The following is an 18,295-nucleotide window of genomic DNA, read 5'->3' as shown; positions in this document are numbered from 1 at the left end:
TTTGGGGATGTTTTTTTATGCGCATTAATATGCAAATAAATATTGTGGGATGAAGTGTTTTTACCCCTCCCCCTGGTTACCAAAACCGTCATTATTATATTAAGAGGGCAGAAATTGAATTTTAGAAAGAGGTGTTTGTGTTTTAGAGATCACACCGGAGCAAACTATCAATTTCTGTCATTTAGTACCATAAAATAGCAATTGGGCTCGAATACACCTTAGTTCCACAGAGTTAAAAAAAACAAACATTTCAAGAGCCGCTATTGTAGAACCATGTGTCTCGAGCATTTTATTTTGCGTGCTTTATGCATGGTTTGAATTGCCAAAATTGTTTTCCTGCTATGCTCTATTGTCGTGTCTGATGCCAAATTTTAGTCCTTTTTCGTCAAGATAGGCATTTGGGTACGAAAAAAGGTTCTCCATGGATATTGATAAGTTCACCAGTTAGTAACACTGGTATACCAATGTTTGAATGGTGTTGCGCTAGCCTATTTTGAGGGTATATTTTCTATTAATTCTGGTTACCGTTGTTATCATACTAGGAATGCAAATAAGCTGGTAGAGAAATATATTGAAGTCAGTCCATGTGTTTCGTCACGTGGCTGTAGCTCCCGGACAGCATTAGAGGCTCTGGATCGGTTTTATCATTTAAATCACTGGTCAAAAAGATTCCTCTTAGTCAGGATACAGGGCGAAAGCGTGAAGAACATTATTTAGTTTTTGTGTACTTTTATTGTCTTCATTTTTGTGTTGTTGAGTATGTGATCTAATTAATCAGTTGAGCCACTTTGGACAGTTCATTTGACCATCTAAGAGTGGCTGCGTTTCTTTTTTTTTAAATTGATGAAAACATAGGAATTTATCTTTATATCTGTAAGAGACACTAGATGCCTGAATTGAAAGTCAATTAAGCTTTATACTCCCATCGTTCCGAACTGATATCGAGCAGATATGCCGGTTCGATATGCTTGCCAATGGATTTAAAGCTACAGCCTGTTCCAATTATTCCATTATAGAAGAAGTTTGAAAATCAAGTTTTCAAATGCGCTATACTCGCTGGTATCAAGATATGAGCTCTTATTTGAGAATTTTCTTATTTCAGTTCAAATATGCAATCTTTTTTATGGATGTCGCTTTCAGTGGAAACTTATTAGGATTAAAATTACATATATGAAATAAATTTGAACCCAAAAAAATACTTCTGACAATGTTTTCCTCCTCGGGTATCAGTTTATAATTTTTGCTTGTCGCAGGATGTGTTTCATACTTTATGGGTTCTTGTGGGTGTGTTTCAATACTTTATATCGTAAGCCCTATAATCGGCTTGCACTATTGTCTGTTTTTGGATGTTTTTTTTATTTATTTTAAACTATTAATAAGTTCCTTCCTGTGTTTTCAGACTGTAGAATATTATGCTTTGTGTTTTGTTTCTCAAAGATGAAGCGATAACTGTTTAATCTTGGCTTAAAAAAAATAATCAAGAAATATACGTTTAAGCGCTTTATATAACGCTCAACATAGTGACGGAGTGATTGTAAATCTAATTAACAGTCTAAGATTTGTAATCACTTGTAGGTCGTTGTTTCTCCAAAGCGGTGGAAAGTGTCTATCTATCGAAATTGCTGAGCTTTCCAAGGAAGTTGAGGTCTGGCAAAAGTCAAATGAGAATGATACGAATGTTCTTGTAAGCTCCTTTCATGTTTTTTTTACTTGTTTTGTCATTTTTTTTATTGTTTTGGGTTCTCTTAGACAACTTCTAAAGTAATCAATTTGCTTGACAAGAGAGATCGGAGGAGGAGAGAGTTAGAGAGACATGAGGAAAAGAGAGTTTGATAGAAAGAAAGAAAAGAGTTTGTAGAAATTATTTAAGTGCGAAACAACTACATTATTGAGTTGTTGTTTTGTTTTGACTTTTTTCATATTACATTAAATCCTTGTTAATTTTTTAGTCAGCCAAATCTTCATTGTTTATTCCAAGTAAAACCTGGTTGTTCAAGACTCGTATTAAGATGTGTCTGGCAAAAGTCGAACGAGAATGATACAATTGCCCTTGTAAGCTCCTGTTGTGTTTAGTGACTTATTTTGCCATCTTTGTAATAGTTTTCCTAGAGAGCTACAATTGTAACCAGTTATCTTGATATGTAAAAGTAAAGTGTAAAAGTAAGTGGGAGGGCTCCTTCCCTGTTTTCCAAAAACCAAATATAGCTACTTAATGTTCATCAATTTTTTTTTTATCAGACACGCCTACGGGCCACAGTTGGCAACAGATCCGGGTGAATGAGGACTCATTCGAAGTGGAATTCGACCTGTTAGGGAGTGAGAGATTTTCAGACCGAAAAAACTATCCCCCGAAGTTACATTTACGAAAAACCTCGTTTTCCTATAAGAGCCCATGTTAATTTTTCCCACCACAGCCCCCCTTTAACGTTGTCCGATCGGGCTGAAATTTAGAGGATAAGCTTTCCTAGGGCCTGGGAGCTTATCCTCAAAATTTCAGCCTTGGAGCGATCACTCCTTCCCTGTTTTCCAAAAACCAAATATCGAGTTTTTTTTTTTTTATATGACACGCCTAGAGGCCACAGTTGGCAACGGATCCGGGTGAATGAGGACTCATTCGAAGCGAAATTCGACCTGTTAGGGCCTTTTGATATTTTCAGACCGAAAAAATTATCCCCCGAATTTACATTTACTAAAAACCTCGTTTTCCTATAAGAGCCCATGTTAACTTTTGAAATTCCTAAAAGCAAAGTATTTCATAATTAAATTAGATCAAAATAGTCCTCTTAACCTGACAAGACCAACTGCAAGCTTCCAAAAATTCCAGCTCTTTCCCAGGAGTTTTTTTTTGTCGAAAAACGAAAATCTTACTTTCTATTTGCTTGCGTCGAAAATAGATTGCAGAGACTAAAAATAATTTAACAAGTCTCTGATGGTACAATGCTCACCATTCCTGTCTTTCATGTGGAAGACCCGGGTTCGATTCCCCGTCAGAGTAATTTTTTTATATATTGAATTTAAAGTAGTATCTCTTAAATTTAAAGTTTAAAAAAGAAACTCAGTTTCTTTTTTAAATCCAATTTATTAAATCCTTCGGCTCAACAGCGTCTCTAGAAGAATATCACAGTCGGCCTTCAGCTTACAGTTAAGTCTCCACTTCTTTGATAACATGCAGTATACTCGCATGCTCGAAGAAAAGTTGAAAAAAGAAAATCTTACTGTGCATTTGATTTGAGTATTCAGGAATTAAAAGCCTTAGCAAAGAATCTTCAAAAGCGGGGGTTTTGGGGGCGACAGCCACCCAACTTTAACTCCTGACACGATCAGCTAACAGTTAGTCAAGCAATAATAAGGAATAAACTGGACAAAAACGTGCAGAAATTATTTGAAAAAAAAACTACGTTTTCTAAGGAGTTAACGAAGCTGAGTCACAATTTCAAACCTTAAAACGTACAGGGGTTAGAAGATACAGTTGGGGGTCGGACGCCCCCAAACCTCCTGCTTTTTCCGCCTCTTTTGTTAAGGTTTTTTAAGTCCCGTAGCCTGCAATCAGTTGGTAGTACCAAGCTCATCACATTATAGCTTGTTATCGGGTAAGAAAAAATCTCCTGTAAAAAATCCAGCAAACAGGCTCAGATCTGCTAATCAAAGAGATGAAAAAGGATTTTCTTACGGTAAAAAATTCAAGCATCCTTCGGTCGTGTTGAATAGTATTTCTTTGCAAGGAAAAAAGCGGGGATTGAGGGGGGCGGAAGGCCTCCAAAATAAAAAACTTAACAAAAGAGGCTGCAAAAGCGGGGGTTTGGGGGGCGGCAGCCCCCCAACAGTACCTCCTAATCTCTGTATGTTTTAAGGTTCGAACTTGTGACTCAGCCTCTTTAACTCTTTAGAAAACGTAGTTTTTTTCAAATAATCTTACATATAAGACAAGTACTTTATTTGCAGGATTTGCTAGCATTTATTGATTTGGGATCAAATACAGTAATAACAAATTTGGGTCTCATTGTTACTTCGTACAAAAATTTATTCAAGGAATGCTGTAGGTAAGTCGCAATTACATTTACTTCCCTTTTCTATTTTTCGGGTTCTGGCATGGCTCTGGGTTGAGGGGTTGACCCAGGTTAATTATCTAAAACCCAAGCATACAAATTTCTATTTAAAGTTACCATTGAATCACAAATTTAGAATAAGTGAAAGTAATATAAAGGAACCTGAGCTTTGGGTTTGGGAATTTCAATAAAGCCAAGTATCCTATTTACTTGAGATCCATTTAAAAAAAGTATAGTATAGTGAAGTTGAAGTATAGTGAAGTTTAAACTTAAAACGAACAATATTTATTGCTTCGCAGATTATACAAGACATATCTACACAACTAGCGCAAATAAACTAAATCGTGGTATTTCCTTTATTGGTAGAATTCTGAAAACTATTGCTTTAATGAAGACACTAAACTGAACCCCCCAAACCTCAGAATATTCTTAAATGAGCAACAAATTCTGTAAGTAGCCCGCAAAAAGACAAAATACCTGTTTTTAAGGCTTTCAAGAGTTTTTACTGGCCATGATATGATAATTTTGAGTGTACAATTATAGTTCTCTAAAAAAAACTCAAGGAAGTTTAATTTTCAGTAAAGCAGTAGTTGAGTTTTCAGTAAAACACTAATAAACACACAAACTTTAGTTTCTTTTAAGTTAGCGCTGTTGTGTTGAATATAACGCGGACACTTAAAAGTGACAGCCGACGCTTGAAAGGTTGCCGCTTGCAGGGCCCGGTATGCCTTTCAGTCAGGGGCTTGTCGATACTCCGTGCACTAAAGTACAAATTTGTAATGTGTTTTTATTTTTTTGGGGGGTGGGGGGGTGGGGTTACACAAAAAAACTCAAAAAACGTATACAAAATTTGTTTATGTCCATTTTTGTTACGTTTTTACAAATCAGACAAACATTTTGGGGGGGGGGGTCAAACCTCCTTAACCCCCACCCCCAGGATACGGCCTTGCAAATTTGATAAAAACGCAAACGCATAATTATCATGTCTTTATTTGGTTATTTTTCCGTCAAGAGTATCAATCGAGTGTTCGTTAACTGGTTAAAAAAAGTGTCATTGTAGAAGAAGCTAAAAAAATATGATAAGGTAAAAATCAATCAAAGGGTACTTCTCCCCCCAAAATAAATATTAGTGAAGAAAAGACACTTTGGTGTTTCGACCCCCCTTCCCTTCTAAAAAAAATTGATTTTTTATCTTGGTCCCAATGATAGAGATATAGACTTTATTTAATTTTGGAGATGTTCAAGAAGAAGAAAAGACCCAACAAATTAAACATGGGAAACATTTAGCTAACATGTGCAATGCCATCTCAAGAACAACTATTAACGGGTTCAGGGTTTCTGATTTTGGGGAATCGTGGATCCCTTTCAGTCAGCGGTGCACCAATCATTATACTAAAGGAAAAGTTTTCATTTGGCTCTTTTTTCGTCAAAAGTATCAACCATGTTTGGCAATTTGGCGGCAAAAAAGCCATATTGTGCTTCCCTAATAAGACATTGTCATCAAGCCATCACAACCATCACTGAAGAAGTTATTCCGAAGAACCCTTCTCCAGGCTAAAAGTAGTGGCCTAAAAACACGCGTGCACATGTAACGTACGGCCTTGTTTTCAATACGCATGTCCATTTTGGGGATCACAATTCCATAACCTCGACAACCCCAACGATGAAATTAAAACACTGCAAAAAAGGGCCTTAAAAATCATCCTAGGAACCAAGTATGTCACTTACGAATTTGCCCTCCCAGCTCTAAGAATCTCAAGCCCTAAAGAGCGCAGGTACTATCTGATATATAAATTTGGACACTGTGCTTGTGAAAGATAAACACCGTTCCCTTCCTCCTTTACGACTCCAGTCAACAGACAAACACGCCACAAGAACGAGCTTGAACTGCAGGGCTTACTTGAACTGCCTGTGCACTGCAGGGCATAATGTTTTGGTAATGCATTCGTTCCTTTTTTGCTAGTTAAGTGATAAATCGTACTTAGCGTTATCATGTTACAAAAGCAGAGGTGGTTTTAGGGAGGGGGCAACTGCCCTGGGCACAGAAATTTAAGGAGTGGGGAATTTCAAAGAAATGATCTAACGGTTATAATTATTTTGTGATTTTATTTTTATTAGAAGAAAGCAGAGGGTGCAGTTGGCAGTAAGTAAAGGCAAATTGAATGCAAAATTTGGTTTTTCCCCAGAATCAATCAATCAAAAAGAGATAATTAATAATTGTGCAGAGGCTAAAGTAAGAAGAATCAGATTTAAATAAATGAAAAATGTTGTAGAAAATGGAAATTTTGTTAATAAATGAAAAGTGTGTTAATAAATGAAAACTTGGCCTGAAAGTTTTTGGGAGACAGGGAGGTGGGGTTGCTAATCAATATTTTGCCCTTGGCGCAAGAGAGGCCAGAACCGCCACTGTGTAAAATGTAGTATAAATTAGTTGCAGCACTAGCCATAATTACAATAGCTAATGTAAATGAATCTTGAATCTTTTAAAAATGTAATTTTATGTTTTTTTGCACACTGTTTCTCCAATGTTTTTTATTGATTTCTTCTGTTTTAGTCCAATTGAGAGCGAGAAGACCTTAATTAATTTCACAATGACTCTCGTGAAGAACTACTTTGACGTTCTGGAAAAGCGCTACGGCCTTGATTGTCCAAAGGCTGGAAAAGGAGAAGAAAATGTGTCTGTCCTTGTCAGATCACTGGATAAGCTTTATAATAAGCTTCAAACTCTGGGACAGACTCTTCCTGATGTGGATTTTGGCAGGTAAAAGTTTCTGTTGTATGAAGCATTTTAAATTTGAGATGGCTTCAATTGACATAGGGTTCTTGAGACAAATGCCACTGAAAATTTTGTTAGGTTCGTGTCTGTTTATTTTTTTTAGTAAATAGAATGTTTTGAGAATTTACTGGTAGTTAAAGATAGCACAGTATTAGAAGCTTTATATTTCTGTGATTATTTTTTTAGTAAATAGAATGTTTTGAGAATTTACTGGTAGTTAAAGATAGCACAGTATTAGAAGCTTTATATTTCTGTGATTATTTTTTTAGTAAATAGAATGTTTTGAGAATTTACTGGTAGTTAAAGATAGCACAGTATTAGAAGCTTTATATTTCTGTGATTATTTCGCCTAATAAGTTTAGATTGCAGTTACAACACAGAGGATTTTGGCTTTGCTTTATTATAACATGATATTTATTAACACTAGAAACCTTTATTCTTACTGAAATCCTTATGCGTAATAACCAGTTGTTCGCGTAGCGCAGGCACCGATATCCTGATTTTTTGCCTTCGCACTGTGTTCTTCTCCCAGAATTCTCCATGTAGTCTACCCATTTGGAGCTTGGTTGACTCTGGATGATCTTACAGACTGATCGCCATTTCAAACCAAATAATCAGTGACATCAGAACTCGTACCCCAGTCCATACGAACACAGGATTTCAAAAAGCCTTTATAAATACAAAATATTACAAAAAATACCCTTGAATCCAAACCAATGAATAAATAAGTTCAAGAAAATCATCCCTATACACCAGGCCTGTTCCCCCTAACTTCCTTAACTTCTTAATCCCCCTGAAATTTCTATAGCTTATTATACCCTTTTTTTATTTTTTTATTTTATACATTTTTTATACACCCATTTTTCCCTTTCACACCAACCAAGAAAAATCTTGTCTCTTAGTTTATTTCATTTCTAACAAAAACCCAAAAGATGAATCAAATCACTCTCCTTATTCCCACGCATAGGGCAAAGATAAAGACCTATCTTTGATTTCATCCTTACCAAATACTCTCTCTTATCACCAAGTCATAAAAAATTCTTCTTTCCGATATTACCCTGTTTGATTCCTCCCTGTTAAGCCTTACCTTAAAATAAAGCTCCTCTCCACCTGCTTCCTTATTCTGTGCATAAAGAGAGAGAGGTGGAGAAGCTCTTATGTCGAATTACCATTTCTTGATATACATGTTCTCTAAGTAAACCCTCTCCCATTTGGCTACCATCCCCTTTTCTAGCCCGAATCCTTTCCACTTATTCCACAACTCTGCTTCTCCACAATTTTCTAAAATAAATCTTGCTTGGCTAGCGCAAGAATCTTTTCTCTTATTCCCAGGTATATAACCAGGCTAACTAGTCTATTTACTGTTACGCTAATCATGCTCAAATTGTTCCTTGAATTAACCCATTAAATTTTTCACTTAGATCTAATAATGTAAGCTATTTCATAAGCCACATTGCTTTGTCATTTCCCTGCTAAAAGAGAAATGAAATTCAAAATGAAAATCTATTTATTTTTCAAAAATTACAAATGCCTGGTTATTTCGACCTATACTGAGTCATAATTAAACTGGGGTATAGGTAATTTCTTTTTAATCCATATACTTTTATTTTACTAGATTTCTATCAGTCCAACAACCAATCGTAGTCTGTTTTGTTGTTTTCTTGTCTTGTTTGCATTATGATATTACATTTATCAGACAGACAACCTAACAGTGTTGCCAGTTGCTTGGTCTAAGGTTACGCCACCTAAAAGTGAAAATGCGCCGAATTAACGATTTTCCCCTAAAAAAAAATGTGTCGATTGAAAAATTTGATGTGCAACCGCCTCAAAAAAGTGTCAAAATAGCACAAATGTGCCCCTTCTGGTCACTCTGCAACTTCGTCGTTTTGTTGCCTTAATGCAATGCAGCAGTGATAATTATCATATTGCACTTTATTCAGATGGTAGCTTTATTGTTTCTATTTTGTTCTTTTTTTCCTCTTTTGTCTGCATGGACTTGTTTAATTTAGTATAGTTTGTACGCTTTTTTTCTTCCTTTTTGTTTCCGTTAATCAAGCCTTCTGAATATCAAGCCAAAATATTTGGGCCTTTCTTATTATTAATGAAAACGTAAACACTTTAATATTATTTTTCCTATCAAATATATCATTTTTCATATTAAATAATATCTTTTTAAAATAGTACACCTCTTTTTCTATATTTTTCATCTTGTTTTGGTTGTACCCAACAACGAAAAGATTGTCAAGAATAGTATAGAATAGCCAAGAATAGTTTGTCACGAAATGAAATCAAAGTCAGGAATGCTCAGACGAATTTATTCAAAACTATATTCGTCAATGCTTTATATATAGGGTATATTCCTCAGTAGTCTATATGGTATATATACCCTATATACTTTACCCTATACCTTATGTACTTTATATAGGGTATATTCCTCCGTAGTATAAAAGAAGATTGTCAAGACTTCACAAAAATCAAGTCCTTTTTTGGAGTTTCAATGCCCGATGGTTACTTGAAGGTACTTTAATCTTCCGAACAAGAGTTATATGTTCATTATCATGTGTTTTACATAACAGCACATGGTGCATGGTGCATGGTACATGGTACATGGTACTTTGAAAAGAAAAATTCCACGAGTGATAAATATTTTTTATTATTTATATTACACTTCAATTGCTTACCGAAATACATACTTCCCTCTTTGTCCTTTCATTATATACTTTCAGGGAAATACTTTTTATTATTTATATTACACTTCAATTGCTTACCGAAATACATACTTCCCTCTTTGTCCTTTTATTTTATACTTTTAGGGAAAATTTTGAATTTGTCCTTAATGGATATTGAGCTTTGTTTCTAATTGCCCCAGAGCAGATATCATAAGTGAATCATCTACCGATATCTTCAAAAAACTGTAAACGTTGAAAAGAACTTTGCATTCTAATGATGGGTAGCACATGTATAAGAGTGCCAGGTTGTATGCCAGTAACATGTCCTTTATCCTACCTGGTGAAAAAAAGGAAAAAAGTGAGACTCATCACTGCTGGCTGGGCAAAAAAAAAACGATTTTTAGTGTTTTAAAGATATTGGTACTGATTGTGATTGAAATGGCAAGTACAGATTTGATTTTAAATTTACCTTGAAGTTTCTTTCGTCGTCTTATAGAAGATCTGAAGTCATCTTCCGTGTTGCGTCAGGTCTCTTCAGAGTTCTTCTAAGCGGGAGAATTTTTTTTTCGAGAAAAGCGTCATTTTTATTCCAAGGGCTATAATGTTGTGTACTTTTGATATGTTTTTAGTTTTCTACGAGGAGGAGCAAACACCAGATTATCGGGTATTCCCCTAAAATTTTCCTGCTTGTCTATAATTTTCTATATTATTTATATTTAAGGCGCAATTTTCTAAGGCAAATTCAGAACTTTCAGTTAACATGTTTTGATTCCACGGAATTGTATTAGATACTGTTACTGACATCGATATTGATTGACTTTGATTTACAGGGCGAGTACAGATTTGATTTCAAAAGTAGCTCGAAGTCTCTGTGATCGTCTTCTAGAAGATTTAAAAATATCTTTTGAATCATCGCTAAATCTCCTTAGAGAGGCCATTGCTACAAGCAGTCTTCAGGAAGAAGATGGAACTACCAGTCTCACTTATATACCATCTTTGGTATCGCAAATTTTGAATGCAGCTAATCAAGATGTAAAAAATGTCCTTTCTACCCTCGAGGTATGCTATTGAGTTTATTGAACCGAATCTTAAAACTTTCCTTATTAGTTATTAATATCCAGCTGTTCTTATGATTTATTCACTGTACTCAATTTTTTTTAACATCATTTTTTTTAACATTATCATCTTTTATATGAATAATTTCTTAGAATTAGTTTCTTAATTTCTTATGATATATATATATATATATATATATATATATATATATATATATATATATATATATATATACATATATATATATGTATTTCTGAATAAATTAAAAATATTTAAAAAACGAGTAAAAGTTTTTAATAAGGCAGTGAAAATAAACTAAAATTTAGTTATTTATACTAAAATAATAACGAAAGTCCAAAATTTTGGCATCACTTTTGGAAGCCTTTATCAATGGGGAAAAAAGAAGAAAAAACTAAACATCTAGCTTAAACATAATAAAAAACAAAGCAAACAAATACTATATATGAACAGAATGAAAAATAAAAAAAGAACTCACTTGTAAACAAAATTCCAATACATATTATACAAAAAACACAATGTTTTTTTTTACATATATATAAACAGAAGGATATATAGATGACAGGCATGATGTATAAAGAATGAATGAAAAATATCATAATGCTATATTTGACGTATAAAAATAATGACAAACGGAAAAAAGCTCATTCATAAACAAAATTCCAATATGCTTAATCAAAAAACGTACATAAAGTTTTTTGATTACGTATATTAGGATTGTGTCTATAAGTGAGCTCTTTCGCTTGACATTCTGTTTGTATATAGTATCTGTTGTTTTGATATGTTGTGCATAAGCTAAGTTTTTTTTTTCTTATTTTTCGCGATGATAAAGGCTTCCGGACGTGAAGATGAGATATTCGGACTTCTATTGTTATTTCTGTATAAATAAGTTTTTATATATGCATATTCCCTGTCTTGTAAAAAAAACAACCTTTTTTTAATATATTTTCGTTTCAATTATTATCTTTTATTGTTGTTTAATATTTATCATATTTTATTAGTATTATTATTATTAGGTTTACTTTTTATTCGCATTAAGAATAGTTCGATAATTAACTAAATTCACTCCGAAATTCTATTCATTTAATTCTCTCATACTAATGTATTATAGAAAAGTTGATGCATAAAGTGCGGGATCGGACGGAACGTTTGAGAAAAAGATTTTGAATAGGGAGGCTTAGCATATTTTCTTAGGTGAGGGGAGGACAAATCACGACAAAAGCACGTCTTTGGACTAAAGATTATAATTCAGTAAAAAAAAGTACTAAGCTTTATATGAAACTGAAAAATTATAAATGTGAGACTCAATTGCTACGTTGTGTGGTTGTTTCATTAGAGAAAGTGTCACAACAAAAAGCATTTAATTAAGGTCAACATATTAAGTTCATTAGTTAATCAAGTGTTTTCTTCAGTGCAAGCTGTTAGAATTGGAAAGAAATGAGGAGAATTATGATGTTTTCCAAATGGATCAAATTTGTTTTTAATTAAAGAATCGGTAGAAAATTTATCGAATAATATTTTGAAGTAAGTGTCAGAAGTGCCTTTGGGTATCGTTGAGTTTGGCATTTCGTTGTCCTGAAATAGAAAGTTCATTGAAAATAGCCTCACATCTATACCAGTCCATGGATAGTCGACCAGAATGTTTTCTAGTTATGATAAAAGAGAGGAGGGGGATAAAGAGAGCACATGTCCATGTTTTCTAGTTGTGATAAAAGAGAGTGAGTGCAATGAGAGTGCAAAAAGAGTTGAATGTTTTCTTGTTGTGATAAAAGAGAGGAGGGGGATAAAAAGAGTGCAGGTCCAAGTTGTGAGTGCAGTGTTTTCTAGTTGTTATAAAAGAGAGTGAGTGCAATGAGAGTGCAAAAAGAGTTGAATGTTTTCTTGTTGTGATAAAAGAGAGGAGGGGGATAAAAAGAGTGCAGGTCCAAGTTGTGAGTGCAATGTTTTCTAGTTGTGATAAAAGAGAGGAGGGGGATAAAGAGAGTGCAGGTCCAAGTTGCGAGTGCAGTGTTTTCTAGTTGTTATAAAAGAGAGTGAGTGCAATGAGAGTGCAAAGAGAGTTCAATGTTTTCTAGTTGTGATAAAAGAGAGGAGGGGGATAAAGAGAATGCAGGTCCGAGTTGTGAGTGCAATGTTTTCTAGTTGTGATAAAAGAGAGTGAGTGCAATGAGAGTGCAAAGAGAATGCAATGTTTTCTAGCTGTGATAAAAGAGAGGAGGGGGATAAGGAGGTCCAAGCTTATCAATATTTTTATGGGACTCTTCTCCCTTATTTTCAAGGTATTTCTGAGTTGCGGGGAATAAGAGGGCTACAATCTCTTTGTGTTAGTTTCCAAGTGACCCCATTTTACAAAATCATCTTTCTTCCAGCCATTTTTGGACCAAAGCATCACCTTTATAAATATGCCCTATTTCTACATACCTTTTTGTCTGCAAGATGTTCATGAAGGTACTATTGTCAAATATTTATCCCATATTGCTGGAAGATGCGAGCAGTTCCACAATGATAATGAAAGTGATGCAAAAAATGCCTCTGTAGATCTACTACTCGTTTTGTCAAGAATGTGTTTTGATGCAAGTTCGTCTACAGTTCAGCACTTGGTAAGTTTGTTTGCGAATATAAAATCGTATTCATAAGGCTTATTCTCATTATTCTGTTAACAAGAGTTATTCTCATTAACTCATGAATCTTCATGAAGCCTGTAATCAGCTGGGGCGTCGAAAGCCAATGAGCTTGGCACCTCCTGCCAAACATATTAATGCTCGCTTTAAGTTGATTTCCACACTGCAAGTTTTGCAGTCCCTAGAGATTTTTGGTCTTCAAATACTTTAGTACTTAGAATTCGAGGTGTAAGGGGTGTGGTCCCTTCTGAGTAGTATATTAATGCTCAACAATTTTATTAATGCTTCAGTTTGTTCGGTTCATTCAAATTTTGGGTCTTAAGTACTTTTGTACTTGAGAGTCAAGGGTTAATGAGTTCACCTCCTCCTCAGTAGTATGTTGATGCTAAAAATATTTTTTTCCTATTTTTGTATCTGAAATTTTCAACATTTTAATTAGGCGTATCACTTTGTTGATGAAGAAATAAAGAATTCTTACAGATTAAACCCCAATAATCAAACATGAATCTGTTATCAGCTTGCGTACCACAGAATACTCAAATTAATAAGATTATAGACTTGCGAGTATTTACTCACTCGAGGCATCAATTTGGTTTGTTTTATTGTTTGTTTTTTTTTCATTGACTTAGCATGATTTGCGCATGTCGACTTACCAAGTGAATTGTAGTCTATTATTTTCTAAATTGGTTTTCTGTTAGGTTTTTCTGTCTGAAACCAGCACGGTGAAAGTAATTAATGTGAGTTAGGTCGCGACAGAAACAGGTAATAAGTACATGAAAAACAGATTGAACTATCATCATACTCAATGGCTATCTATTGAAGGGCATTCTGAAGTTTATATACCTCAGATCTATAATAACCCCTTACGGTGGAATCGCTGAAGAGATCAACCATTGAACCACTTTTGCCGAGATAATTGAACCAAGAATCAATTAATGAGCCGTAATAATTAATTAGAAATCAATTAATTAATTTTTAATCAATTAAAATCAATGAAAGTAGGAACATTCCCCCCTCCCAAAGTTTCCATGTTTCCATGGTTTTAGATCTTGTTTGCTTTTGGTATAGTTCCAATTTTGATGACAATTTTCATTATCGGTTATTATAAATTATGAAACGTATATCTTGATTTTATTGAAGAAATAATTGAACAACGTTAAGAAAAAGGAAGCTAATCCGCAAGGGTTAAATATTTCTGTGCTCATGCGAATTTTGATTGGTCATTGCTTTCATGGCTAGTAAATAGACAAGGTTACCGACTGGTTTTCTTTGACCTAAGGACGGGCTATCTTCAGTTTGTTTTTTTATTGCATTGTTGGTTGTAATTATTGTCTAATAAAGACCCTTGAACTTCCTCCCAAAATCCCTTTTGAAGTTCTGTAAAGATGTTTTTATTTGACCTCTCTGCACATAGCCGTTTAAGAAATTACGTATTTTGTATCATATCGTTCTAGTACCTATATTGTACTACAACTACTTTCTTTTATCACTCCCATAATTATTCAATTCAATTCAATTCAAACTTTTTATTTCCTCCGAATACGAAGAGTAAAAAAAAGAAATAAATAAAAATAATAACCGCTAATCAACAGGCCATAAAATTATATTAAACTATATAACAACAAATACGCAAAGGCCTTCAATCAAAATTACAACACAAATTAACACTTCATTCAATAGATAATAAATTAACAGTTCACAAATTAACACTTCATTCAAAAATTAAATCAAATAAAATACATTAAGCTTCGTGCGCAGCTCTATATAAATTATGAGAAAAAACATTTAATTTGGATAAAAAATTCTTTTGCTTTTTCTCCAAAACATCAACAGGGTTTTTTATTTTATATGCATTCATTAAAAAAGTATTTGATTCAGATTTAGAAAAGCGGAAAAGGAACTTAGAAAATTTAAAAATCGTGTTTTTTAAATGCTAAATATTAATAATTATAAAAAACGGGAGACGCTATGAAAAAACTAAAATCTTAAGCAAAGTGACTGTATTATATACCCAAGCCAGTGATTTCCAAGAAAGGAGATCGCGAAGACAAATTACAGCCCCAAAACTAGATGTTATTCTACTTTTAACTGCTTTAGAAATAGAAGCATGGCATTGAGCTAAAGTTGGTCCATAAGATACACCAAGATATAAAAAAGATTCCAAAGGTTTTAAAATACTATCATAAATAAAAACAGAAATTTCCGAATTAACGAGATCATTAGCCTTAGGACCAAAAATTACAAACTGACACTTTTCAGGGCGAAAACGAAGTCCATGCTAACTAGAAACCTCTGATAAAAAATCTACATTTTCTTGAAGTGACTGAAGTGATCGACACAAAAGGAGTAAATCATCTGCGTAAGTAATCCACGACAGAACATAACCTTTACCATAAATAAAAGTCAACTTAATTTGATCAAACAGCCCCGAAACAGTAATATTGAAAATCAAAGGAGAAATAATGCTTCCTTGTCTCAGCCCCCTACATAACTTAACATTATAATCACTAAACTGATTCTTCCACTTAATACAAATACAAGAGGAGCCATACCACTTTTTTAAAACCAAAACTACTGGTAGTGGGACATTATTCTTCAGAAGCGCAGTCATAGCCCAAGAATGGATAATTGAATCATACGCCGCCGCAAAATCTAACGCAAGTGTATAAACTCTATCCCATTGCTTACAAAATGATATTATTCTTGAAAGGAGGGTATGAGCAACATCCATGCTTAGACCCTTACGGAACCCAGTTTGATTCAGGCCTTGGTTACAAGACTCCAAATACTTTAATAAAACTAACTCAAAAACTTTGCTAATCTGGCACGAAACAGTAATTGGCCTGTAATCAGAACATCGATTCGTATTCCCTCCTTTTTTTGAAAGGGGTGAAGTGGTAGCACGAGAAAAGCTAGTTGAAAGAACTCCAGAAGAAAGAATAGTAGTAAAAAGAGTAGCGAGGAGAAGGACTGCTTTGGGGGATACCCATTTTATATGGTTTGAATGTATACTATCATGATCTAAAGAATACTTACATTTTAGAGCTTTAATTGCTACCGTTACTTCTTCAACAGAAACAGATATTTTACTATTTGGGCGGGGCTTTGAAATTTCTTCCGATAATAAAGAGTCAAGCCGTGATTCAACTGCCGCATCACCGGGTGAAAAATAATTGATTATAATGAGTTATCCAATCATCTAGTTACAGAGAACTATTAGAATCTGGTGAACAATTATTATTACGACGTCTTGAATTGACCAAACTCCAAAGCTCATTCTTACTCCTAATAATCCTTGAACCAATTTCATCTTTTATAATTTCATTATGCAAACGCAACTCGGCCCAAAAATAATGTTTAGTTAATTTCATACCATCATAAAGTGGTCCAGATCGCGGTTTTCCTGCGCAATTCCAAAGGTAACAAGCTTGAGAAGCATTCTTTTGGCTTTGCTTTAAAATCGGGTTAAGGTTCCAACCTAAAACACGAGATCCACGACGGAAAGAATCAGTTCTAAAAATGCTTTATTAGCCCCGACTTTTAAACTATGAACAATTTCAAGGTAAAATAGATCTATATCAATTTGATCAACATCCTTAGAATAATTTACAATTATTTTAGCTAAAAGTGCATCTGATTCTTCATGATACTTCCACATTTTTTCCCGATCCCAGATCATTTTATTTACAATTTGACTAGAACGATGGATAATTTTAAAAGATGGAATTTGAATATTTAAATAAAAAGAAAGGTAAAAATGGTCACTAATAGGCATATCCAACCCAATATGAACAGGCTGTGGTAATAACGCTGCATTTGAGACCAGCACATGGTCTAGATTAGAGCAAGAACCAGAATTATGGACATACGTAAAATCCGCATCTTTTGAAACTATAGTAAAAACCGAAAACAAAGATAAAAGAGCGAAGGAGCGGACATCAGAGATAGCAATGTTTCAGTTAAAATCCCCGAAAGTTAGCCAATAGAAATCTCATGGATCTCGACACAACTTGCTATTATTCTGAAAATGCAATATTGAAATTAAAATCCAAATCAATATTATGATAGTTTGTCGGTAAATAGAAGAAAAAAACAATAATCCCTGGGATTCGAAAAGCAACAAAATAACAATTGACGGCAAACACTGAAACCAAATTATAAATCTGGGGGAGGGGGTGTACTTCTCCATGACATTTGTTAAGAGGACTCCTCTTTCCTTTCTATAATATTGGAAACAGTGGTCTGGAAATACACCGTTTTTTCGAAGACACACACACACCCCGCCCCCTTTAAGTATGATTTTAGTGAACACAGAACAAATTCAATCGTGTTTGCAGTAAAAGTTCCAAACTAGTAAAGAGGGAACCACGGTCCACGGTTTTTACGCAAATATAGCATTAGCGCACGGGTCCGCAGTAGCCCTTACGCGAATATAGCAAGTGCTGCTTACGCATTAGCGCACAAATACATTAGGCAGAAGTTAAAGAAAAAAAAAAGTTATAAAAATGATTTACTCTCTATCTCTCTCAATAAAGGAAACTTAATATCAGCTTGACAGCTTTAATTTGATATCACCAAGTCTCAAAACAGTAGAACAAAACAGAAATAAAACCCTGAAAAGGAACCAACACTTAACATTCCACAGGACTATTCATTTCACTCTCATTGCATTCTTATCACAATCATTTCACAATTAATTCCATTCCTTAATATCTTGCTAAGATTATACTTTAATTTTCCAACATTATTTTTCTACGGGCTTACTAACATTATTTCAAACTTTTTAACATACTAATTTAATAACTTTACTCAGTTTAATTAGTTTTTTTAATCCAAAAATCTTACCAAAATCTCTGCTAAACAGTATACGGTACTGTTGCACTAATTGGTACACAGCGCTATAGACTGTCGAAGGAATGCAGAGATGGAGACCCGTAAAGCAGGTAATTGCTATCTAAATTGATCGAAGAGCGTGGTTTCTCATTGAATTTACAATATTTAAACTGTTGTCTTTGGGGTTTCGGGGGGGGGGCAAGGGACCCAGGTTAGGTTAGGTTATGTATTTAATATATGCTATGCTTTACCCCCTACCCCCCAATATATGCAATA

General features: G+C 34.2%; 1 protein-coding gene across 5 annotated transcripts in view; it reads left to right on the top strand.

The window, feature by feature from the left end:
* Positions 1-18,295, top strand: part of Vps51 (vacuolar protein sorting 51) — an 87,681-nt gene that overhangs the window by 48,683 nt on the left and 20,703 nt on the right. For all 5 annotated transcript variants that reach the window (XM_089092903.1, XM_089092900.1, XM_089092902.1 and 2 more), the window contains exons 7-11: positions 1,576-1,684; positions 3,943-4,040; positions 6,601-6,807; positions 10,322-10,550; positions 12,935-13,165. In XM_089092903.1, the coding sequence (XP_088949029.1) occupies positions 1,576-1,684; positions 3,943-4,040; positions 6,601-6,807; positions 10,322-10,550; positions 12,935-13,165 (874 nt within the window). The remainder of the gene's footprint in view (positions 1-1,575; positions 1,685-3,942; positions 4,041-6,600; positions 6,808-10,321; positions 10,551-12,934; positions 13,166-18,295) is intronic.

The sequence above is a fragment of the Artemia sp. Qi Xiang Cuo genome, chromosome 8 (assembly GCF_049724085.1).
Source record: "Artemia sp. Qi Xiang Cuo chromosome 8, ASM4972408v1, whole genome shotgun sequence".
NCBI lineage: Eukaryota > Metazoa > Arthropoda > Branchiopoda > Anostraca > Artemiidae > Artemia > Artemia sp. Qi Xiang Cuo.
Note: the sequence above shows the minus strand (reverse complement) of the source record. Positions and strands in the feature narration are given on the sequence as shown.